This window comes from Chanodichthys erythropterus, chromosome 18, assembly GCF_024489055.1.
Source record: "Chanodichthys erythropterus isolate Z2021 chromosome 18, ASM2448905v1, whole genome shotgun sequence".
Lineage (NCBI taxonomy): Eukaryota > Metazoa > Chordata > Actinopteri > Cypriniformes > Xenocyprididae > Chanodichthys > Chanodichthys erythropterus.
The window spans coordinates 14333651-14359824 of NC_090238.1; the positions used below are offsets into that span (position 1 = coordinate 14333651).

Consider the following 26174-nt stretch of genomic DNA (forward strand, 5'->3'; position numbering starts at 1 on the left):
AGGGATGTCTTAGAGAGGCAGAGTCAAGATGGGCAGATCTGTGAAAGAGTGCGTAAAAAGATTGTGGAATACTTTAAAAACAATGTTCCTCAACGTCAAATTGCAAAGGCTTTGCAAATCTCATCATCTACAGTGAAAAACATCATCAAAAGATTCAAAGAAACTGGAGAAATCTCTGTGCATAAGGGACAAGGCCCAAGACCTTTATTGGATGCCCGTGGTTTTCCAGCTTTCAGACAACACTGCATCACTCATCGGCATGATTGTGTCAATGACATTACTAAATGGGCCCAGGAATACTTCCAGAAACCACTGTCGGTAAACACAATCCGCCGTGCCATCTGCAGATGCCAACTAAAGCTCTATCATGTAAAAAGGAAGCCATATGTGAACATGGTCCAGAAGCGCCGTCATGTCCTGTGGACCAAGGCTCATTTAAAATGGACTGTTTCAAAGTGGGAAAGTGTTCTATGGTCAGACGAGTCCAAATTTGACATTCTTGTTGGGAATCACAGATGCCATGTCTTCCTTGCTAAAGAGGAGAGAGACCTTCCAGCGTGTTATTACTTCTAGTAGGGATTTTGCGATGCAGAAGTGTAAAAACTAGACCAGAGAGACAATATTTCTTATTTATCTTGCTGGATGGGACTAGGAATATATTTACTTAAAAACGATATATTTGGTTGGGCACAGAAAAGACTGTATTAATAGCATGTGGTGTTTAAGACAACAGGTTTTCACAATAAATGTACTGAGAAACATCACCAATGACTTATGCAAATGTAAGCTCGATGAAGATCGATGAATATGTCTTATTGTGCATAAAATGATTATATAAAAATAAAATACACATGATAACTAATCTCTGATTTTAGAAAATTCTGTCATCATTTACTTACCCTCAAGTTGTTCCAAACCATATGAGTTTCTTTCTTCTACTGAACACAAAAGAAGATATTTTAAAGAATGTTGGTAATCAAACAGTTGATTGACCCCACTGAAAAAAAATGGCTACTGTCAACTGTCTGTTTACCAACTATCCCTGTAAAGCAAAGGTTTTGTGAAGCATCTCCACCTAGAGGGGAAGTCAGGTAAAACATTCTTTAGCTGAATAAAAACATGCTGTTGATTACCACTGAAAATCATGTACTTTAGTTTGCAAATATCATACTGTTAATATGAACAAGTCAGCGTTATGTGACAAATGATGTCGATAAGGAATATAGGAACTTTGCTTTAAGTTGAATGAACTTCATGCTGTTTACCATAGAAATCCCAGCCCAGTTTCAGTTAAACTTAAGTTTGTCTAAATTAAAAGAAATAAGTTCATAAAACTCAAAACAATGAAACAGTTCAGTTTACCTAAAATATTTCAGTTCTGTGAACTGTGAAGACTAAAGTTCTAAAAGTTCTAAATACTCATAAAAGTTAATTTGACTGAACTAATTTGTTTAATTTAAGTTTGTCCTACTCAAACCAATTAATTATTTTGAGTGTTAGGGTTTACACAGTGGTTTACAGTGTACTGTTTAAAAGTTTTGGGGTCAGTAAGATTTTTTTTAAATTGATGCTTCAACAAGGATAAATTTAATTGATAAAAAGTTACATTGAAGACATTTATAATGTTACTAAAAATTATATTTCAAATAAATGCTATTCTAATGAACTTTCTGTTAATCAAAGTACATTACTGTTCTCAGTCTATACTTGTATAAGTGTTACATTATGGTAAATCTGGCACTAAATACCTTTACCTGCTACAGTGAGTAAGGCACTTTGTTACTGATAAAATTATCACTTTTCCTTTATTGGAATTGATAGAAATTACACTTTAACCATTAAATAAACACTTCCTTGTATCCATCTACAACAACTGTAAAGATAAGAACTTCTATACTTTACAGTCAAGTGACCTTCAGTCTGCTTAATCTGTCTGGATGGTTATCCACCAATGATATATGACACATACTTGACGGTATTCTTACGAAACACATTTTTCTGTCTGCTTTCTTGTAAGACACACCTGTTCCACACGGACCAGGTGACCACAAACTTGCAGGGACTGTTAAAGGGCCATTGTCCAGCCATGATTACGTGTTACTGATCAATATTTTAGGTTTTGGGAATATCCCTACTATCATGTGAACATTTAAACTGTAGTGCAGGGTGTGTTTTGATTCCAGAAGGTCGTTGCATGTGAAATGGAAAAGATTTGTGGCAAAAGGAAGGAAATTACAGGTTTACAGTTTCTTTTAGCACTACTATTGCTGCTTATTTGTCTCAGAGCCTCATCAGGTGATGAATGCCTTCTTGATGCCTCACTTCACCCCCTGGTAAGATTCTTAAGATTTGTTAAAATGCATTCTGGACCAGTATTGATTTTTTTTTTATAATTTACTTAATTTAATGTCTGAATGTAGACATCCAGAAGTGGCTTCAAACAGTGTACGGATGCCAGTTGCCAAAGTGAGTAGGACTGCTGCCAAGGTTTTGTAATCAAGTTTACAGTTTATTCGCTTCTTTCACTTGTGTTCTTATTGGTTTACAAACATTCACTCTTCCGGTCCAGATGTTGTTTGTCAGCTCGCAGCGCCTTATTCAACCTGGATTGGATCTCATAACATAACTATGACCTGGGAGTCCCTGAATCAGTCTGATGTGGTGTATATTCTTCAGTGGACCGGTCCTAGTCTGTCTGGGATTTGGGCACAAGCAGAGGTAGTGAATAATTTTATGTTTATATTTGTAATATTGATAACTAATTGACTTTTGTTGCATTTGTACATCATAAATTATTATTGAGTGAAATACAGTAATAAATACAATATTTCTGCATGAAGAAATAAAGGCTATTTTATGACCATTAAGATATTTTACATTGTGGAATTATTTTAATGACAATTTCTCCCAAATCTTCCCTTACAAGACAATGATTAACAATGATTTTTTTTTTAATCCACAAAATGAGCGTAAATTCAATGCAGTATAAGCATATTACTGCGATGTTTAATTAATTGTTCTTTACAAATATAAACTATACCGTAAAAAAGGTTTGGGGTCAGTAAGACTACATTTATTTGATATACAGTATAAATTACAGCAAAAACAGTATTGAGTTTGTATGAAGTAATATATTTTATGACAATTTAAATTTCTTTATTGTAATATATTTAATTTATTCCTGTGATGCAAAGCTGAATTTTCAGCATCATTACTCCAGTCTTCAGTGACACATGATCCTTCAGAAATCATTATTTTTTTATCATCAGTGATGAAAACAATTGTGCTGTAATATTTTTGTGGAAGCCATGATACTTTTTTTCAGGGTTCTTTGATTAACAGAAAGTTCATTAGAATAGCATTTATTTGAAATATAATTTTTAGTAACATTATAAATGTCTTCAATGTAACTTTTTATCAATTAAATTTATCCTTGTTGAAGCATCAATTTAAAAAAAATCTTACTGACCCCAAAACTTTTAAACAGTACACTGTAAACCACTGTGTAAACCCTAACACTCAAAATAATTAATTGGTTTGAGTAGGACAAACTTAAATTAAACAAATTAGTTCAGTCAAATTAACTTTTATGAGTATTTAGAACTTTTAGAACTTTAGTCTTCACAGTTCACAGAACTGAAATATTTTAGGTAAACTGAACTGTTTCATTGTTATGAGTTTTATGAACTTATTTCTTTTAATTTAGACAAACTTAAGTTTAACTGAAACTGGGCTGGGATTTCTATTTCCCCGCATGCTTTGCCCATGGTGCTCGAAAGGGAGAGTAAATGCTAAAATTAAGTGTGATATAATGTTTTTTTTGTTTGTTTAAGATTAATGTTAAGTGGGAGATTTAGTAGTGATTAATGTTTTGCTATGCTAATTTAGAAGAGTTTCTGTAAATGTGGGTTTTTGGAGAGTTACCATCATGGTGACATGTGGTGCATGTAGCTTGGTTTGAGAGGAGTTATGTTATATTTTTTTATATTGCTGTACTCATTCAGAAAGTGCTATACCATACTATTGTTACCATGTTAGCAAATTAGCAAGTTAGCATTTTCTGAATTAGCTTGTTATAGCTAGATAAGTTTACACTAATAAAAAAAAAATTATATTGAGGTTACATGATAACTTTAAGTTAAAATTAGTGTACTCATACATTTTAATTGTTCTTAACTTGAAATGTTTAAGTACAAATAAAAATCTGCTAGTTCTGCTTGCTTAAGGTTTGAATTTCTAAATTTAAAAATTTTGAGGCAACTGATTGCCTCACATTTTTTGAGTTTTGTCACTTTATATATTATTAGACTTTTTAGTGTACTATTTATCATATGAGATTTTTTTCGCATTACAGTAGGCTACAGACAGAGAAAACTTTTATTTGTGGATGAAATATCACCGTACATTTCTTTTCAATTTGCATAAGATGAAACATTTTGGCAATGTTTTGTTTTTTCCTCATAGAATGTCACAGAATCAACATACACCGTCAAACAGTTGGAACCTTTTACCTGCTATAAGTTCAGGGTTTGGGCCATGATAGCAGAAATACAGGCTTGTTCTCCATCAAGCCCTTGGTACCAGACAAAACCTTTTGGACGTAGGTTAAATCAATAATTGATCAACAGGATTTTTTACATTATGTTTCAAAATCAGTGGTTTGAAGCTGTTTCTCTTCAAAAAAGTGCCCTCCAGCCCATCCATTGAGAGTATTGAGAGCGTGTCTGGAGAGAGTGTGGAGGTTCGCTGGTCTCTACCTAAGAAACCAGGAGGACCCATCTTGGGCTTCAACCTCAATCTCACATCCATTGAACACATCATCAGTGTCACAACTGGAGGAAATGTATTCTTCAACACATTCTACCCAACCTTCCATAACACTACATATAGGTATGCATACACAGTCTCCACATTTTTATATTTATTCATTTTAAACATTAATGCAATATACAATGCATTTAAGATATGCATTTTTAATGTTTCCTACTGTCTGTGCTCCCTTTGGATTCTAAACCATGGCCTTGGCATTGCTAGCACTATGCAATTTGATGATATTATTCATTGTAGATATAAATTATTGCTTGAACTGACTGTGTCTTATACAGGATCTCAATAGCTGCTGTAAATCAAGAGGGCCAGGGTTCAGTTGCTGAAGGCAGCATAACAACACCAGCACAAGTTGGTTAGTTTAAGCTCACAGTGACACTTTCCTACAAAGATGACCCTAATTTTGCCAAGTGTGTTCCTGGATTTTTTGTTGGTCCTGGAACAACATTCTTCTGCTGAGTTGTAAATGAATAATAATGGATAATAATAAATCAGCATATTAGAATGATTTCTGAAGGATCATGTGACACAAGACTGGAGTAATGATGCTGAAAGCTTTGCCATCATGGGAATAAATTACATTTTTAAAAGTATTATAATGGAAAACAGTTGTCTAAAATGTAATAATATTTTACAAAATTACTGTTTGCTGGATATTTGATCAAATAAATGCAGTCTTGGTGAGCATAAAAGACTTCTTGCAAAAACATTTTTTTTTTTTTAAATCTTTACATTTTGGCATCAACATTGAAAAAGTTTTACTTAAAAGCTTTTACCTTACTTAAAATCTGAGGATGTTAATCCAAGAACTTCTTGGCGAAATCACAGTAAGCTTCATGCAACCACAATACTTCAACCATTCTGCTAATGTTTCTCAATGCATGGTTTTTGCAATGACTTGAAATAAACAATAATCTCATTGCTCCATCTGTGATGACTTTCAGAGCAGAATGGAGGCCGCTGGGTCTTTGCATCCAGATGGAACTCATTAAGGATGAGAGAAGAGGATGCCGATTTCTTCACCACAGCACTGTGTCTCTCAGATAGTCTAATCGAAAGCAACATCACAGGTCCATTCTTCCTCAAATCAATAAATTGTTAACATCTCCACCATACAAGAGAAAAGAAGATAGGAAACAAGAATCACAAATGAGAGTAAATGAGATATTGAAAGTACCTCAATATCTCAGTTGTTTCTCTTAGACAGTAAGAGGATTAAATGAAGAGCAAATTTGTCTCCTGAGAAAAACCCAAGTAAACTGAAGTTTATCCTAGATACACTATATTGCCAAAAGTATTGGGACACCCCTCCTGAAATCATTGAATTCAGATGTTCCAATCACTTCCATGGACACACACAGGTGTATAAAATCAAGCACCTAGGCATGCAGACTGCTTCTACAAACATTTGTGAAAGAATTGGTCACTCTCAGGAGCTCAGTGAATTCAAGTGTGGTACTGTGATAGGTTTCCACCTGTGCAATTAGTCCATAGTCCAAATTTCCTCACTACTAAACACTACTAAACATTCCACGGTCAACTGTTAGTGGTATCATAACAAAGTGCAAGCAATTGGGAACAACAACAACTCAGCTACGAAGTGGTAGGCAACGTAAAATCACACAGCGGGGTCAGCGCATGCTGAGGTACACAGTGCACAGAAGTCACCAACTTTCTCTAGAGTCAATAGCTACAGACCTCCAAACTTCATGTGGCCTTCAGATTAGCTCAAGAACAGTGTGTAGAGAGCTTCAAGAAATGGGTTTCCACGGCCGAACAGCTGCATCCAAGCCTTACTTCACCAAGTGCAATGCAAAGCGTCGGATGCAGTGGTGTAAAGCACACCGTTACTGGACTCTTGAGCAGTGGAGATGTGTTCTCTGGAGAGACGAATCACGCTTCTCTGTCTGGCAATCTGATGGAGGAGTCTGGGTTTGGCGGTTGCCAGGAGAACGGTACTTGCCTGACTGCATTGTGTCAGGTGTAAAGTTTGGTGGAGGGGGGATTATGGTGTGGGGTTGTTTTTCAGGGGTTGGGCTTGGCCCCTTAGTTCCAGTGAAAGGAACTCTTAATGTTTCAGCATACCAAGACATTTTGGACAATTTCATGCTCCCAACTTTGTGGGAACAGTTTGTTGATGGCCCCTTCCTGTTCCAACATGACTGCGCACCAGTGCACTGTGGCGACCAGGGCGAGCGAGAGCCGTGAGGGACTCAAGGCCGGTGTGCCTCCCAGGTGATGCTCATTAACACTCGCGCCACCGGCCTCACGCCGTTCCCTCACGGCTCTCGCCCGCACTGGTCGCCACATGCACAAAGCAAGGTTCATAAATGAATGAGTGAGTTTGATGTGGAGGAACTTGACTGGCCTGCACAGAGTCCTGACCTCATCCCAATAGAACAACTTTGGGATGAATTAGAGCAGTGACTGCGAACCAGGCCTTCTCGCCAACATCACTGCCTGACCTCACAAATGTGCTTCTAGAAGAATGGTCAAAAATTCCCATAAACACACTCCTAAGCCTTATGGAAAGCCTTCCCTGAAGAGTTGAGGCTGTTATAGCTGCAAAGGATGGGCCAACTCCATATTAAACCCTACAGATTAAGAATTGGATATCATTACAGTTCATGTGCATGTAAAGGCAGACTTCCCAAAACTTTTGGCAATAAAGTGTATCTCAACACTGTCAAAATTCCCTAGACCAAATTATCTGAATTAGGATACACACGTTTTTTATACAGTAAGCTCTATACTTTATGACAATTACCTGCATGTTTATTTCTTGCAATGATTTAGGAGGAACATCTGAGACAAAGTTGACATTTAAATTTAAATTATCTTTGGAAAAGCAACCTTTGAGCAATAAGATTTTCCTTTAGATGTAGATGGTCGTTGCTCTCTGGCTTCTCACTTGTGTTATGGTTTTCACAGGGGTGGCAGTGCACTACAGTTCCAACCATGTCTACTTCTCCGAGGGGACTCGTATCTGGTCGAAAGGGGCTGGGAATCTGACTGACCACTCAGATCTCAAGCTTCTGCACTCTGCCACGCTGGAGGTCACAGCACTGAGTGTAGACTGGCTTTATCAGAGGATTTACTATGTTTCCAGTGGTAAGGTATGTATTCACCCCGTTAATTAGGGAATAAATTATGATTTAGACTTTAAAGGTCAAATCATATGTTTTTGTAATTATTATTAGCACATTAAAAACAATATTTAAATGTTCTGGAACTCTGTGCCCCTTAGACTTCCATTGTAATTGCATTAAAAGATTAGTTCACTTTAAAATGAAAATTACCCTCAAGCCATCCTAGGTGTATATGACTTTTTTTCTTTCTGATGAACACAGTCTGAGATATATTAATAAATATCCTGATGTGTCCAAGCTTTATAATGGCAGTGAAATAAGGCCCTCTGAAGCAAAGCAATGCATTTGTGTAAGAAAAATATCCATATTTAACAAGTTATAAAGTAAAATATCTAGCTTCCGCCAGACTTCCACCAAATATCTAGCTTCCTTACATATTCATATTAGGAAGAAAGTGTAACTGATGTCGCATCATTGCATTTTTCATAAGTTGAATACAGAAGGCGTAGGACGTAGCGTAAGCATTTTGAACTGAATGAGGCGTTACACTTTCTTTGTAAGTTGAATATGGAAGGTGACCTGGCGGAAGCTAGATATTTTAAAGTGAACTAATCCTTTAATCCTTTCCAGTGGTAGGGTATGTATTTACCTTTAATTAGGGACTAAAATGACAATTTAGAAAACTTTAAAGATTTAATATCATATGTTTTTGTACTGAATAATGAATAAGCACTTTAGTCAAGTCAAGTCGACATTTATTTCTAGCACAACAGAAGTGGACCCAAAGTGCTTTACAGATGAAGCAAGATTATTTTTTTTTTAAACGTATTTAAATTTTCTAGAACATCTTGCCCCTTAGACTTTCATTGTAAGTTCATTGCAGTAAAAAAAACAAAAAAACAAAACAAAAACAATATAAGCGTATATACATTTTATTTTTGTTTACAAACTGAAGTAACAGATGCCATACAGAGAGATAAATTAGTTTGAAATTCTAATTTTATTTAAATTCTGTTATCATACTTTCTTTCCCACAAAAATCAAATTCAGGTCTACTACTGTGGATTAGATGACTGTTCTTTTCCAGTGGATATGAATCTCAACCTTTCCAGTGACGCTGTAAATATAATTGCAGATCCGTATAATGGGTGAGAATCATAAGCATTATTAAACACTGTTTGGTTAAGCTTTATATAAAGCTATAAAACATTGTGTAAACCCTCTGCATTACAGTATCATATCCATTACTAGAGACATTAAATATTTTATTTTGTTTTTTTTTAAGGAAAGAGTCATTTAATAAAATAGAAAATTGTGTTGTCAGATGGCTGTTCTTGTTGCTGAGCAGTGGAATATACCGTTGTCCTCTTCCAGACGCTTCTGACCAACAACATGAGATGAGTCACATCGTAAAAACACATTCTGTCTCCAACTTTGTGGTCAGTTTCCTTAATAAGAGACTGATTTATCACGACAAAAGTGATCAAACGCTCAACGCCACATCTATGGATGGATTATTTCCCGTTACGCTGTACACAAACGTTAACTTTGAAGCAAACGGCATTGTTTATGAGGACGATTTCTTCATGCTCACCAATGGATATGCACTTTATAAACAAGTTGGCCAGAGTCAAGTGGCCGTCTTTAATGAATTCACTATGGACTGTGATATCATATATAATCAAAATGATGGATTTGATAATATCTGTGCTTTTAGCGCATCTGCGCAACCTTATCCTGTACCACGAAGGCCAAGACATCTACAAGTCCTGTTTGGATCAGATAAAGCCAATGTCTATTGGGATAAACCTGAAAATATGATTGAAGCTAGTGAGTTTTACCAAGTTAATAGCACTACTGGATTTGTTTATTAGTTGGAGACTATAATTATTGTCATTCATTTATTAAAGCCAGGTTTATTTGTTTAGATTTCATATAGTTAAACTATAAAATTGCTGTTTTCTGTTAAATAAATTCAGTTTTGTTCCACACAGGTCCATCTGCCTGGCAAAACTGGACTTATGCTTTAAACTGTTCGATGAATGATTTGGTCGTGATGATATTTAGTGGAATAACTGGCACAAGTGTAACCGTACCAGATCTGCAGAGCTCACAGAGATACAACTTCACAGTCAGGGCTTGTTCTCCTGCTGGATGCTCCAGATCAGTCTCATATGAAGGAACAACTCTTCAGCCTGGTGATTATATTGATGCACTTTATCATGTACCTTAATGTTTTTAAACTGACCACTATATAAAAAGTCATCTTTTTTTCAGCCGATGAGCCCCCATATATTGCTGCTGCCAGTGATGATGAAATATGGAAGCAAGATTTGGATAGCATTGAATTTATGGAAATTGTGTCTCATATTGGAGATGTGCAAGGTAAGAAACCAGAGAGATCATATATAGATCATAACAGTGGACCCAAAAGGTATTTGGACACTTTTGAACAACTAAGACTAATTAATTAATTAATTAATTAATTAATTAATTAATTTTCACTTCATTTGATTCAAAATAAATAAATGATGCTAGAGCACCTCTCAGAACTAACTTCACTTTCACTTTGAGACAGCTTTTCTAATATTTTTTTTAACCAGTTGGTCCCACACAAGTCTCCTAGCACAATTACAACAGTTCATTATATTAATTATAACGTTAAACATGTTCCATTAGGTTTGACAACCAGAATGTGTCCAAGACCTTTTGCCTTCTTTTTTTGTTGTGTGCTTGTGATGTGCACTACCTTTCAAAAGTGTGGGGTTTGTATATTATATATATATATATATATATATATATATATATTTTTTTTTTTATATATATATATATTTTTTAAATACAGTAAAACCAGTAATATAGTGAAATGTTACTACAATTTAAATTGATTAAAATTACTATATTTTAAAAAGCAATTTTTTAAATTTTTTTTAAAAATGGTTATTTAAAATAAAAATATTTGGTTAGATTATAAATGTCTTTACAGTCACTTTTGATGCATTCTTGCTGAATTAAAGTATTTAATTTCTTTCAAACAAAGAAAAATCTTACCAACCCCAAGCTTTTGAATGATAAAGTATTTCTTTAAAATACATATAATATATATAATATATATATATATAGCTGCAAGCAGCAATGATGGGCCCAGGCCCCGGTACCACCACCACCCCAGTGGCTTAAGGAAACCTGTGCATGGAGGGTGACACGATATGAGACACTTCCTGTTTCCCTTTTTTACCATTACTTTAATCCCTCGCCATGGCAACACTGTTCAACATATCCTAGTTTGGTGACTGTAGGTAAAATTAACACCCAACGTTAGATAAAAGGTTGCGCCATAGAGCCCCTCCTCCACGTCCATTTCTAAGGCTTTGCCCATGTCTTCTGGCTGGCACCTCTGATGTGTGTGTCGAGATTCATGCAATCTGAAGCATGCTAGTTGCCTCAAAAAAACCCCAAAAAGAATATGAAAGCTAAATTCGTTGCCATGACAACAGTATTCAAGATATCAAGAATCCTTTCACAGGTCTACATCTGCGATGTCTTGACATTATTCTGACGTGGACTAAAGCAAATCGGGAAAAAATAAGAGAGCGATTTCAAAGCATTTTGAAAGTGACACACTTCCTTTTGCCAGTTAGTGGCACTATAACTTTGACTCACAATAGTCACATTCATGTTGATGGCTGACGATTCCTACGTGTGTGCACAGTTTCAAGAGTTTTTGAGCATGTTAAGGGAGCCAGAAAAGTTGTGCCTGAAAGGTTGTACCTAAGGAAAACAATAGGGCCTTCACCCTTTCAGGGCTCGGGCGCAAAAAAAAAATACTATAAATCATTATTTTGATCATTATTTTTCTGTTTACCTCTGTAAAGCTGCTTTGAAACAATCTGTATAAAGTGCTTTATAAATAAAGGTGACTTGACTGTAAAACAAGAACGATAGCATGTTTTCTCATGATGAACAGACATGGACTGGTATGGTTCTACAATCTACTGGACTAACACCTCAGGTCACATTAACTGGATTGAACTGGGAATTCAGTCTCTGAGTGTGATGACAATGCCATCACCCATGAATGCTGAAGCGCTGGCCTTTGACTGGCTGGGACAGTATCTATACTGGAGCTGCAACTCAAATCAGGTAAGTTTTTAAGTCATGCTTGAATGAATGAAATATTGAAGCCATAATAAACAGAAGCTACTAATACTTTATTGACTTAATGAATATGTGACAGTAGCATGATCTAATTGTGAGACATCTCTTATCAGATATGCCGAGGGTCTACATCTGATCACGGGGTTGAGATATTTCTTCAAGCAGAGCAGAAGATTCTCAGTTTGGTGATTGATTCATTGAATGCTGCCATCTACTGGACCACTGAAACATCAGTAGAAGCCTGTAGACTGGATGGAGAAGACTACCAACTCCTGGATAAACTGAGTGTGTTCTCTGGGAAAGAGGTGAGGGCTTAATATACATGTCTAATACACTAACATTTAAAAGTTTGGGGTCTGTAAGATTTTTTATTGTTTTTTGAAAGATTCTTATGCGTACCAAGACTGAAGTTATTTGAAGTATGACATATATCTATGACCGCTCTGAAGCAGGGGAGTCTCAAGAAGCCAGGTTATTTTTTCTGTTTATATGAAACATCGGGTAGATTTAGCAATATAGCGGGTGTATGCTGTATATTACAATGTTATGATGAACTATATGCCTTTCCACACTGATGTTCTGAGTTGTTAAAGCATTTGTAAGGATACTGATGGCAGAAAAAACTTTTAAATATGGCAATAAGTTTTAACTCACAGACATATGTCCATATTCTCTAAATGATAGGTTGCTGGTATCACTTTGAATGTGATTGAAGGAAATCTGTATTGGCTGGTGCAGGACGGCTCCCTGTTGAATCTTTACAGAGTCAACATCAGTCCTCACGGGTTAGTACATATACAAATGTTTGACAGATAGATCTCATTAATGGATGCATTGTTTAGTGACAAATATGGCTCATAATAATGTTTTTCTTACTGAATGTTGTTGTTTTTAATGTTTTGCAAAAGGACACAGAAGTCTAAAGCAGTACAATTTGCAAGATGGACCACATCTCAAATCTCATATCATCAAGTGGGCTCCTATAGCGGACGAATTGTTTGGCTGGATGAAAACAAACAGCTCAGGATTCAGGAGTTAAACCAAAACAACAGTGTCCTTATGTCTTCCAACAAAACACTGACAGCTTTTTCTGTTGTACAGCAAATGCTGAAGCCTCTTCCAGGTCAGCACTGTGTTATATTTCATATTTCTGTATGTGCTTTATTTTAGTCATAATCACTTTGTATGTGTCTTTGTGTTTGTACTCCAGATGGATTCGTATCTCTTCCTGTAGTTATCCCACCTGCAGTTTCCAAAATTGATCTTGAAGGGAATGACACATTTTTTCAGATACTCTGGGAACCCAGCAGTGTTGACTACGGCACAGTGATTTATTGTGTAGTGTCTAAAGAACTGTGGAAATATGTGAAAATTGGGAAACAGCTTCAAAATGTACTTTTTTTGTAAATCCACCCTAATTTCTTTAAAAGAAAACAATGTTTTTATCTGACTTTTTTTGTATAAAATGTATTGATGATCTACTTGCAACACATTTCTGCAGAAATACCCCACCAGATATTGCCATCCTGTTAATACGTTTTCCGAAACAGTCATAAATATCACACAATTCAAACCAGGAACCAAATTTGACGTCACTATAACTCCTTTTTCATATTGGGGTAAAGGGAAATCGACACAAACAACTTTCATTACTCCAGGTAAGAATGCTGCATCATTGAATATAAGAATAAAATAGAATTAAATGTAAATATAATAAAAGCAGCAGATGACTAAGAAAAAATACATTGAATACCTTACATTTGAATGAAACTATACTGTTTTGCTCTTTGTGTATTTTATTGTGCTATCTAATACAAATTTTAAATGCACTCTCATTGTCACCCAGCAGGTACTTCATTAGACACTGACATGACATTGATTATTATTTTGATCGTATCAGTCACTGCTGGAATTACCCTAATTATTATAATCGTCGCAGCAGTCAGTAAGTACACAAACGACACAATTCCCTTTTATAAAAGACTATTTAATTCCCATATCAAAATTAATGAGAGAATATGAAAGTACAACATTTACTTCCCCTGCTGTTTTGATGTAGTTTGGCACAGACGCCATAAGAAAAAGATTCATGGGACAGTTACACAAACAGGTGTGGACATCCATCCAGATGTGGAGTTAGAGTATATTCGAGGTTTAGTTGGTCTTGGGAACGCCTGCTTTGCCATCAGGTACAGTCTAATGCTTTGTTTTAATATGATTTTGTAGCATCTATAAACCACAAAAGTGTGTTAATATTTAAACAACTTTCCCCCAGTACCATACCCGCCCAAGGAGAGATTGAGTCACTTCCGGTGTTTCCCAGAGAATGTCTGAAGCTCCAGAGGTTGTTGGGTAGTGGTGCTTTTGGAGAAGTTTATGAAGGCGTTACAGTTGGCAGTCAAATCATTGGAGTTGTGCCAGAGGGGAGGAGAGTGGCTGTCAAGGTACATTTGATTGGTTTAAACTGTTTAAATGTTCCACATTAAACCTTTTCTCATTAATACATATATACACACTAATATATATATTTATATATTAGTGTGTATATTAGTGTGTATTAGTGTGCATTTAAAAGAAGTTTCGTCTGCTCACCAAGGCTTAATTTATTTAATTAAAAATACAGTAAAAACAGTAATATTGTGAAAAATTATTAATTTAAAATAACTTTTTTCTATTTGAATATATTTCACAAAGTAATTTATTCTCGTGTTGGCAAAGCTGAATTTTCAGCATCATAACTCCAGTCTTCAATGTCACATGATCCTTCAGAAATCATTCTAATATGCTGATTTGCTGCTCAATAAACATTTATGATTATTTTCAATGTTGAAAACAGTTGTGTACTTTTTTTTTCAGGATTCCTTGATGAATAGAAAGTTCAAAAGAACAGCATTTATCTGAAATACAAAGCTTCTGTAGCATTATACACTACCATTCAAAAGTTTGGGGTCAGTAAGAATTTTTTTTATAATTTTTTTTTAAAAGAAATTAAAGAAATTAATACTTTTATTCAGCAAGGATGCATTAAATCAATCAAAAGTGGCAGTAAAGACATTTATAATGTTACAAAAGATTAGATTTCAAATAAACACTGTTCCTTTGAACTTTCTTGAGCAGCAAATTGACATATTAGAATGATTTCTGAAGGATCATGTGACACTGAAGATTAATGATGCTGAAAATTCAGCTTTGCCAACACAAGAATAAATTACATTTTAAAATATTTTCAAATAGAAAACAGTCATTTTAAATTATAATAATATTTCACAATATTACTGTTTTTACTGTATTTTTAATTAAGTAAATGCACCCTTGGTGAGCAGACGAAACTTCTTTTAAAAACATTAAAAATCTTACTGATCTTTTGAGCGGTAGTGTATGTGTATGTGTGTATGAGTGTATATGTATATGTATGTATATACTTCCACGGATTCTACATTGCTGTTTCAGCAAATAGCCTACTGATTGAAATTATGTCTCACAAGTCAATCTCTTCACAGACACTGAGGAAAGATGCCAGCGACTATGAGAAAACGGAATTCCTAAAAGAAGCTCATTTGATGAGGTAAAAGAAATGTTTGCTCAAATCATCACACTGAAAATATGATTGTAATAGTGTACAAAACATGACGGTGAGACCCCTGGCCTAGAGCAAATGGCAATGTTTGTGGTGTGGTCTGTTGTTATTTAGTGTTTCGGGAGAAAGTAAAATGATTCAAAATTTACAATACTGTTCAAACTTTAGGGGTTGGTTAGATTTTTAAATGTTTTTGAAAGAAGTCTCTTATATGCTTAAAAATGATGCATTTATTTTTTGAGCAAAAATACAGTAAAAACAGTTATATAATGGAAATATTATTGCAATTTAAAAATAACTGGATCTATTTTAAAATGTCATTTTATTCCTGTGATGGCAAAACTCCAGTCTTCAGTGTCACATGATCCTTCAGAAATCATTCTAATATGATGATTTGGTGAAACATTTCTTATTATTTTAAATGTGGAAAACAGTTGTGATGCTGAATATTTTTGTGGAAACCATGATAATTTTTTTTTTTTTTCAGGGTTATTCGATGAATCGAAATTTCAAAAGAACAACATTTATTTGAAACAGAAATCTTTTTTAACATTTTAAGTCTGTAATGTCACTTTTGAGCGATTTAACACAATCTTGCTGAATAAAAGTACACTCTAAAAAATAACCCAAGTTGGGTTGAAAATGGACAAACTCCACGATTGGGTTGTTTTAACCCAGCAGTTGGGTTAAATGTTTGCCCAACCTGCTGGGTAGTTTTACTTAACTCAACTATTGTTTAAAATTACAGTATTGCTTACTTAAAATGAACCCAAAATAACTAGAAAATTAACATTTATTAATATGTTTAATAAATGAACATTTTAATTTCATTTTAGATTCATTTCAAGTCAGCCAAACAATAGTTGGGTTAAATAAAACTACCCAGCAGGTTGGGCAAATATTTAACCCAACAGTTGTGTTAAAACAACCCAATCGCTGGGTTTGTCCATTTTCAACCAAACTTGGCTTGTTTTTAACCCAGCATTTTTTAGAGTGTATTTTTTTAAATAAAAAAATGATTAGGAGCACATTTATCATGCATTGTTTTGTGTTTGTGGCTCTCTAGCCAGTTTAATCATCCTAACATCCTGCGCTTGCTTGGAGTGTGTCTGCTAAACGAGCCACATTACCTCATCCTGGAGCTGATGGAAGGAGGAGACCTTCGTTCTTACCTGAGAGGAGCTCGTCCTACCAATGTTAGGCTTTTTTTTGTTATATACTGAATGAGATGCTTTTTTGCTGACTATCGCACTAATGTGTTCTTATGTCTCATAGACCCACAAAGAGCTACTAAACCCCACCAGCCTTCTGGACATCAGTTTGGATGCTGCCACAGGATGTGCTTATTTAGAAAGGATGCACTTTGTTCACAGGTAAAGATGTGCTCATGTACTGCTAATGCATTCCTGTAGCGGATGATACTCACAATGCCAAGGTCATGGGTTCAATTCCCAGGAAATGCATAAACACACAAAATGTACACTTTGAATGCAATGTAAGTCGTCTGCCAAATGCATAAAAGTAAATATATCTAAATGAAACTATATTCAATACTTCATGTACAGGGATATTGCCGCAAGGAACTGTTTAGTGTCAGTAAGAAGCTACACAGACCCAGAAAGGGTTGTTAAAATAGGAGACTTTGGATTGGCCCGTGATGTGTATAAGAACGACTACTACAGGAAGAAGGGTGAAGGTCTGCTTCCTGTTCGCTGGATGTCACCAGAGAGTTTAACAGATGGCATTTTCAATAAATATTCAGATGTCTGGTCAGTATCTTGAGTATTAATGTTGCTTTATCATGCTTAACATGCATATTCCTGTAAATATGCTTTCTTATCATTTGCTTTTTCCAGGGCATTTGGTGTGCTCTTATGGGAGATTATGACATTGGGAAAGCTACCGTATCCCACATACACCAACCATGAAGTCTTAAGCCATATCAATACAGGTGGACGATTGCCTTCACCAGCAGGATGTCCACAGAGATTGTAAGTGTTATTATTAGTAAATGATTTCTACAAAAACATGTTTTAAATTGATTGAATGCGAAGACAAAGATATGGTATTTGAATGAATATGGTAAAAATCAAAGATTACATTTCCATATTATTACTGCGTGCTTTGTAGGTATAATCTGATGATGGGCTGTTGGAGTAAAGAACCAACTGAGAGGACAAACTTCCAGTGCCTTGAGGAAACTCTGAGTAAATTGAGAGATTTTGAGGCGGATAAAAGAGCAAACCAGAATGGAGCTGAAGGTCATGTGAACCAAGCCTACCAGGAAGACGGTATGATTTTATATCAATATAGAGATCAATATAATCAAAATATTAGCTTTACTTCATCATATAAAACAGAATAAATGTTATGACTCTGATTCATTTACTTAATCTGAATCAGATGTGCACAGACTTTTTCAGATTGGTCCTCATAACTATGTACCTCTTGCTGTTTTCTCCAGAGGAGGAGGTCTGCACTGGTGTGGATGAAGATGAAGTTCTGGAAACTGGACTGTCTGCTGTGCTCAGCAACGAGGGACTGAATTACTTGATGTATCGAGCTGAGAGCCCAGACAGTGTCCGAACAGACTCATTGACACCCACTGAAGATAGATAAGACTATAATTGCCAATGTGGGTTCGAAGTCACTGGCACCTCAAGTTTGCACAAAAACCTGTGAGCTGGATCTCACTTTTGTAATCTTTCTTGTAAATACAGTATAATAATAATAATAATAATAATTATTATTATTGATATTATTATAATATTTTTGTATTGTATAATGTTGAGTGATCAATAAACATATCAATATTATGCAAAACCATTAGATCTGTATTCCATTAAAGAAATACCAGTACTTTGACTAGGCCACTCCAAAGTCTTCATTTTGTTTTTCTTCAGTCATTCAGAGGTGGACTTGATGGTGTGTTTTGGATCATTGTCCTGCTGCAGAACCCAAGTTCGCTTCAGCTTGAGGTCACGAACAGATGGCCGGACATTGTCCTTCAGGATTTTTTGGTAGACAGCAGAATTCATGGTTCCATTTATCACAGCAAGTCTTCCAGGTCTTGAAGCAGCAAAACAGCCCCAGACCATCACACTACCACCACCATATTTTACTGTTGGTATGATGTTCTTTTTCTGAAATGCTTTGTTACTTTTACGCCAGACGTAATGGGACACACACCTTCAGTAAAAAGTTCAACTTTTGTCCCGTCAGTATTTTCTCAAAAGTCTTGGGCATCATCAAGATGTTTTCTGGCAAAACTGAGACAAGCTTTTATGTTCTTTTTGCTCAGCAGCGTTTCTCGTCTTGGAACACTGCCATGCAGGCCATTTTTTGCATTCATGAACACTGATCTTAACTGAGGCAAGTGAGGCCTGCAGTTCTTTGGATGTTGTTGTGGGGTCTTTTGTGACCTCTTGGATGAGTCGTCACTGCTCTCTAGGGGTAATTTTGGTCGGCCAGACACTCCTGGGAAGGTTCACCACTGTTCCATGTTTTCGCCATTTGTGTATAATGGCTCTCACTGTGGTTCGCTGGAGTCCCAAAGCTTTAGAAATGGCTTTATAACCTTTTCCAGACTGATAGATCTCAATTACTTTCTTATTTGTTCCTGAATTTTTTTGGGATCTCAACATGATGTGTAGCTTTTGAGGATCTTTTGGCCTACTTCACTTTGTCAGGCAGGTTTTATTTAAGTGATTTCTTGATTGCGAACAGGTGTGGCAGTAATCAGGCCTGGGTGTGGCTAGAAAAACTGAACTCAGGTGTGATAAACCACAGTTAAGTTATGTTTAAACAGGGGCGGCAAGCACTTTTTCACACAGGGCCATGTGGGTTTGGATTTTGTTTTCCCTTCAAAATAACTTTCATTTCAAAACTGCATGTTGTGTTTACTTGTGTTATCTTTGATTCATATCTAAATTTGTTTGATGATCTGAAACATTAAACTGTGACAAACATGCAAAAAAAAAAAAAAATCAGGAAGGGGGCAAGCACTTTTTCACACATGTATGTTTTTTTTATATATATATATATATATATATATATATATATATATATAATATTGTTTTTACTGTCAACAGATTAACATTTAATTACACTACTACTAAAAAAAATAAGATTATTGTATTGAACGGTGACGGTTGATCGACTTCTCACAACGCCACCCCTTTCCGACGTATGTGCTCGCGTGTCACGTGACCGCCCTCGGTGAAAGCAGCATGGCGTGTGTGAGCGCGGAGCTCCTCCATAAACTCTACTTTATTTGCACTTAGTTCGTCTTTAAATTCAATCCATCAAAAGGGGCTGTGAACGTATTGAAAGCTGGAATATCTCTCGCAGCATGGACGAAGGGAATAAACTCCAGTTCCCGTCCCTGCCCGCCGCCAAAGAAGAGCAGCTGGTATGTTATGAACATATTAGCGCAGTGCTAACAACTGCTGGATTACAGCCACTCTTCAAAATGTCTGATTCAAAGCAGTGCCTGTCTGACTAGCATGTGTCAGTGCATGAATAAATACAGCTGAATTTTACTGATATTTTCAATGGGTAATAAAGCTCTTTAACTAACTCTTTGCGGTGAGCGGTTAGCATGTGCATCTAGTGGCAGTGTACAAGAATAACAACTCAGAAAATCAAAGTCATCAGCCATGCAACATTATACTGAAACATATCTCAGTGCAAATGACGACCTGGGCAGTATTTATTATGATACTCAGAATAATATGTGAATAATTATATGCATTACCGATTTTAATTCCGTATACTTTTAGACACAAATAACCAAATTGTCCGTCACTAACCTCCATTACGAGACTAATATTGAGTATAGTCAACAACAACAAAATGAACACATTTAATTGGCAATATACACTTTTCCGAGACTTTTAGCTTAATGTAAAATTTTAAGTCTTCTGCAGAAGCATATTCTAAGTATGCAGACATAAAGATCCCTATTGTCCATGCCTGAAGTGCATTCTTGCTTTTATGCTTTATTTTGGTCTAATTTGAGCAGTAAACCTGACAGGAACCCAGTGAGAGTGTAAATATTGTTTAAAATGTCTGTCAAACCAATTATTGAATCTAGTCTAAATCATGGGTAGGTAGATGATGATTATGATAAGGAATTTTATTCCTGTATTGGGCTGCAGTCTATGGTGCTAGTGTTGAGGTACTTTTAAAATGTTTTCTATTACTGTCTGCAGCTTGTAAAAACTGATAATCTGGTTTTGCAATCCCATTTCTGCAGGACTGGGCATATCCAATGAGAAGAGAGATGCAGGTGATCATTAAAATAGGCTTTTCATATTATTATATTGGATTTTTTATTGTTATGGCTTTACTGCAGTACTTGTGGTATAGGATTGTGTTAGTACAACCATTCAGTACTTTTACAACACCCTGTGTTTTTGGTTTTGCTGTCACCACACAGCACCTTCGATAGAAATTTCTTGTATATTTTTGGTGACTCACAGTCTAAAGCATGTTTCATTTCTCATTCTTATCAAATGATCACTTTTTCTGCTTTTACTAAAATTAAATGTTTTTTTTTTTAATGATTTAGGAAATCCTCCCAGGCTTGTTTCTTGGACCCTATTCGGCTGCTATGAAGAGTAAGGTACTGTAGAGATGATCTGTTCTCATGCGTCATAATGAAAATAATCTGTGCCTGGGATTCCTGCTATAATTCATCCTCTCTTTCAGCTCTCAATGCTGGAGAAGCAGGGCATAACTCACATTGTGTGTGTCAGACAAGACATTGAGGCCAACTTTATAAAGCCAAACTTTCCCCACAAATTTAGGTATTTTGATTTCTTTGTTTTATGCACATATGCGAGTTGTACTCGATATAAAGGTTCAACTATTTCTAACAGCTAATTTACTTTACTTCTTTGTTTATAGGTACCTTGTTTTAGATATAGCAGATAACCCTGTGGAAAATATAATTAGATATTTCCCAATGGTAAGCTGGCGTATCTTTATACATTTTATGTTTATTTGGTGTGTGTGATTATTTTGTCTAATTATGATTGTCTGTTTTTCTTTCTATAGACTAAAGAATTTATTGATGGATGTTTAGAGACAGGGGGTAATGAATGTTTTTCTGTATCTTGTGTAGTTATTGGCAGCATTGATATGAGTACAAACTAGGGCTGCACAACGATTAATCGTTTGCAAAATAAAAGCCTGCGTTACGTAATATATGTGTGTGTTCTGTATAATAATTATGTATATATAATTTATACATTTAAGAAATATATACATATTTATATATATTTTATATTACATATAAATATAAATATTTTATATATAAATATATATTTTTTCTTAAATATATGTATGTGCATGTATTTATATATACATAATTATTATACACAGAACACACACATATATTACATAAGACTTTTATTTTGAAAACGATTAATCACGATTAATCGTTGTGCAGCCCTAGTACAAACTTTATACTAAACATACATTTAATACTAGATTTTAAGTTTTTTTTTTTTTTTTTTTTTTTATTTAGTCATCTCATCCATTTTGCGCATTTTTGTGTTGCAGGAAAGGTACTTGTTCATGGAAATGCAGGGATATCAAGAAGGTTCATAATCTTATTTTATTAATTTAGATTATAATATGATTTTTATTTTACACTCTCTTTTTGAGTTTTTAAATGTTTGTAAAATAATCTCAGTTGGGGACATGGTTTGATTTGACTTAATAAATCTAATATGTTATCTATATTATTATTAAATAAATGTACATTTCTTTTTTCAGCGCTGCCTTAGTTATTGCCTACCTAATGGAGACATTTGGTGTAAAATACAGGTAAAAGAATTTAGTAGAGAAACGGTTCACGCATATCCAAAAATATCAATACATGATAATACTAGTTTGACTTGAAGATATATTATATCTTCACAGAGATGCCTTTAGTCATGTACAGGAGAGACGATTTTGTATTAATCCCAATGTTGGCTTTGTTCATCAGCTACAGGTATGATTTTAAAGAAATCTCAGCATTAATAATTAATTCAATATAAAAGTGCAATAGCTGTTTAAATACATGCATACATAAATGGATGCTCTTTCTGTTTTCATCAAGGAATATGAAGCAATATATCTCGCAAAGCTAACCATCAAGATGATGTCACCCATTCAGTTGGGCAGGTCTTTCTCCATCCAAGCTGGGATGCCAGGTAAGAATATTATTTTATGGCCCAATGTATTTCTAATTGTGATGCCTTTTTTTTTTTTAATGATCAATATTGAATATTTAATTGTATATGCTCATTAAGATTCCATACATTTTCCACCATCTAACACTTAAAGCTAATCTTTAAAAACACTAATAATTTAATAACTGTTAAATCTTTAGCAATCTTCAAAATGAATTTTTGTTGTTGTACATTATAAAGTTGCGATGCCTAAATTCACTAGTAGCATTTACAATGATTTAGTTTATAGTGATTTTTTTTTTCTCCCTCTCTCGATGAAATGCAGAATTTATAGCTTTTTCTTATTGTGTATTTCCAGTTTTTTGCATCCTGAGTCTGCTTTTGTTGTCGGCTTCATTTGATGTAATAATAGTTGTTAGTAACTCATTTGTTAGTTACATCAGATGAAAACATTTGCTAAATGAAAATCTTTGGTGGTGGTGCTGATTGTGAAATTATTGGGTTGATTGTACTATAAGAATCTATAATTTGTAGAGTTGTGAATATTTACTTGCCTCACAGTTCTGTTTGATTATGATTCAGAGGGTATCGATTAGGGCTGCACGATTATCGATTAGTGTTTTTTTTTTTTTTAAACACTTGCAGTCTGTATAATTCATAAACACAACTTCATTCTTTATAAATCTCTCCAACAGTGTGTAATGTTAGCTTTAGCCATGGAGCACTATCAAACTCATTCAGAATCAAATGTAAACATCCAAATAAATACCATACTTATGCGATTAAACATGCTGCATGACGAACACTTTGTAAAGATCAATTTTGAGGGTTATATTAGCTGTGTGAACTTTGTTTATGCTGTTTAAGGCAGTTGCGAGCTCGGGGGTGGGGAGCACGAGCATTTAAAGGGGCCGCAACCTGAATCGGCGCATATTTAATGATGCCCCAAAATAGGCAGTTAAAAAAATAAAAAAAAATCTATGGGGTATTTTGAGCTAAAACTTCAGACACATTCAGGAGACACCTAACTTATATTACATTTTTTGAAAACACTTTCTACGGCACCTTTAAATGTTGTCTTCTGTTGGACAAGATGTTAATGCTTCTCATGTCTAGAAAGATGTTTAATGCATGTTGCTTTTTCAAATGTACCTTATAAGCGACTCAAACTCGCAGTGCTTTCAGATGGATTATCATTTAGCTGCGCATAAAAAAAAATAATAATCGCAGCCTTTACAATTTCATAATCGCACTAAAGCGATAAATGCGTTTGTTTTTCGTATCATGCGATAAATTGTGCAGCCCTAGTAATGATTCGATTTTAAAACTATCTTAGATGCAGCTCAATTTTTTCCTCTATTTTATTAATAATAATTATTTTAATATTCACAATATAGTTCTGTTATTTCATCTTTATTAAAAATAAAAACAAAGATAGAAATAACAACCAAAATACAAAATACAATATAAGAAACATGAAATTAACATTGCTTTACTTGTTTCATTTTACATCTATTTTAACAGAAGCATTCAAGTAAGAAATACAGAAATTAAACAAATGTAAAAAATAATCACTGCATAGTCTTTAGTGTATTAATTACAAATAAATTGATTATCAAAGCTACAAAAGTGATTCAGTCCAAAGCAGTGAGTGATTCCCTCTTTTGTTTAACATTAATGACAGACAGCAGCAGGTTTATTATTAAGACTGTTTACGTGAATACTCGCAAAGACAGATATTTTGAAATAATTGTTTGTATTTGACCATGTAAGTGCGAAAGAGATCTGAAATCGATATTGCATGCTGTAAGAGGCATCTTTCTGTGTGCGTGCTTTGGGTGTGTCTGTCAGCTTGAGTATTGAGATTTTTTCGTGGTTATTGTGCTTAATAATTCTTTAACATCAAGCACATTCCCCACTTTCTCTCATTCATGCATATTTTTTCCCGTTAAAAAACGGAACCAAATCAGATGCAAGTGCTTTGCTTACGAAGGATTTTTATGAATACCTCATAAGAGTAGTTTAATAAAACAGTACATTAATATGTATGATAGACCTATATAAATCTATTAATTTGTTTTTATGCATTAATGCAAAACCGATTAAATCAGCATCGTAAAAACAATTATATTCCATAGCTCTAGTAATTTGTACATTAGTAATATATGAAACTACATTATTCTTAAATGCACTTCTTCATACTGTGGCTGATCCTCTTTTTTTTTTTCCCTACAGGAAGCCTAAAGCGAACACTAGAAGAGGATGAAGATTTCGGGAGTATGCAAGTTACAGCAGCACAAAATGGATAGGCTTTACTAAAAAAGTGCTTTAACACAGTGAACTTTTCTTTTTACATTTTTATTGGGATTAAAAATGTAAATATTTGTACAGAGGTTGGGAGGGAGAGACTGCTCCTCATGACCCTTGGAGCTGGGGAAGGTTTGATATTTTTTTCTTTTTTCCTTTTTGAGCTGTATGCACTGAAATTTTTTGCAGTTTTATAGTATTTAAAGCATTTTGCATTTGCAGCGGGACAGTATTGCAATAATGCACTTTTGATACTTGAATTACTGTTATGTTTTTGGACGGATTCGGGTTGGGGTGAGGGGGTATCAAAGGAATGCGACTGTCACTGCCATAGAAATGAAATGGTAGGATGAATCAGTCTTTATGCTGGGAATGAACAAGGAAAGACGTGTTTTGCCATAGAATTAACATCCCACTGCTAAATAAAAGATGGCTACTTACACCTTGTGTTTTCAATGTTGTCAATCCCCGGTGTAAAGATATGTGACTGCTTATAAAACTGTTGGGTGTGGATAGATTTCAAATGATAATCCAACTTCATTGAAATACAATATGAACTTGAGATTTTATTTTTTTATGAAATTTTTTACCTATTCACTCACTTGTCGTCATTCAATGGTTTTACATAAATTATAAAATATAACAGTTATAAAAGCAAATAACATCACTGCCACATGTTTAGTTGTTGACTGACAGTTGACACAAAGTATTTAGATGCCCCTTGTTTGTTGGTTATTGGTGCAAGTACAAAAATAAAGGCATTTAGCGTACATAGATATGCTTTCATTGCATCAGGATATATTTCAAAATAATTTATTTTCCTTCATTAGGTTTGATTCACAACTAATGATTCAGCATCACCAGTGGCTAAGACTAGAGCCAAAATTGAGAAAATACATAAGCATAATAAATAAATGTAAACTATTTTCTTTCTATTAAATGTTCTCTACATTGAAGATGAGTACCTGCAAGAGAAATCGAAATAAGATAAAATAGATTTTGTAGGACTCGCTCAAAGCATGGAAATTATTT

At 34.8% G+C, this 26174-nt stretch overlaps 2 protein-coding genes across 8 annotated transcripts; both read left to right on the plus strand.

Moving 5' to 3' along the window:
- The first annotated feature begins 2046 nt into the window (after positions 1-2046).
- On the plus strand, positions 2047-19474 carry ros1 (c-ros oncogene 1, receptor tyrosine kinase). 7 transcript variants are annotated; one of them, XR_010892554.1, is made up of 29 exons: positions 2047-2333; positions 2421-2466; positions 2570-2718; positions 4465-4600; positions 4686-4890; positions 5106-5182; positions 5772-5897; positions 7759-7943; positions 8967-9064; positions 9202-9746; positions 9911-10114; positions 10194-10301; positions 11884-12059; positions 12188-12379; positions 12759-12859; positions 12983-13197; positions 13285-13466; positions 13576-13732; positions 13921-14019; positions 14134-14263; positions 14350-14518; positions 15575-15639; positions 16718-16847; positions 16927-17024; positions 17217-17420; positions 17508-17642; positions 17782-17942; positions 18116-18329; positions 18555-19474. XR_010892554.1 is itself a non-coding variant. In XM_067368272.1 (29 exons), the coding sequence occupies exons 1-28, from the start codon at positions 2202-2204 to the stop codon at positions 18268-18270; spliced, it is 4380 nt and encodes a 1459-aa protein (XP_067224373.1). In that variant the 5' UTR covers positions 2047-2201; the 3' UTR covers positions 18271-18286; positions 18555-19474. The 7 variants fall into 7 exon arrangements, 6 of the variants coding, with proteins under 6 accessions (XP_067224373.1, XP_067224374.1, XP_067224372.1 ...); XM_067368272.1 differs by having other exon boundaries at positions 18116-18286; XM_067368273.1 differs by having other exon boundaries at positions 18116-18286; positions 18563-19474.
- Positions 19475-19827: 353 nt separating this feature from the next.
- Positions 19828-25208, plus strand: styx (serine/threonine/tyrosine interacting protein). The gene is made up of 11 exons (XM_067367106.1): positions 19828-20062; positions 20909-20941; positions 21224-21277; positions 21364-21461; positions 21562-21622; positions 21712-21748; positions 22219-22258; positions 22435-22485; positions 22582-22654; positions 22763-22856; positions 25071-25208. The coding sequence occupies exons 1-11, from the start codon at positions 20003-20005 to the stop codon at positions 25142-25144; spliced, it is 675 nt and encodes a 224-aa protein (XP_067223207.1). The 5' UTR covers positions 19828-20002; the 3' UTR covers positions 25145-25208.
- The last annotated feature ends 966 nt before the right edge of the window (positions 25209-26174 follow it).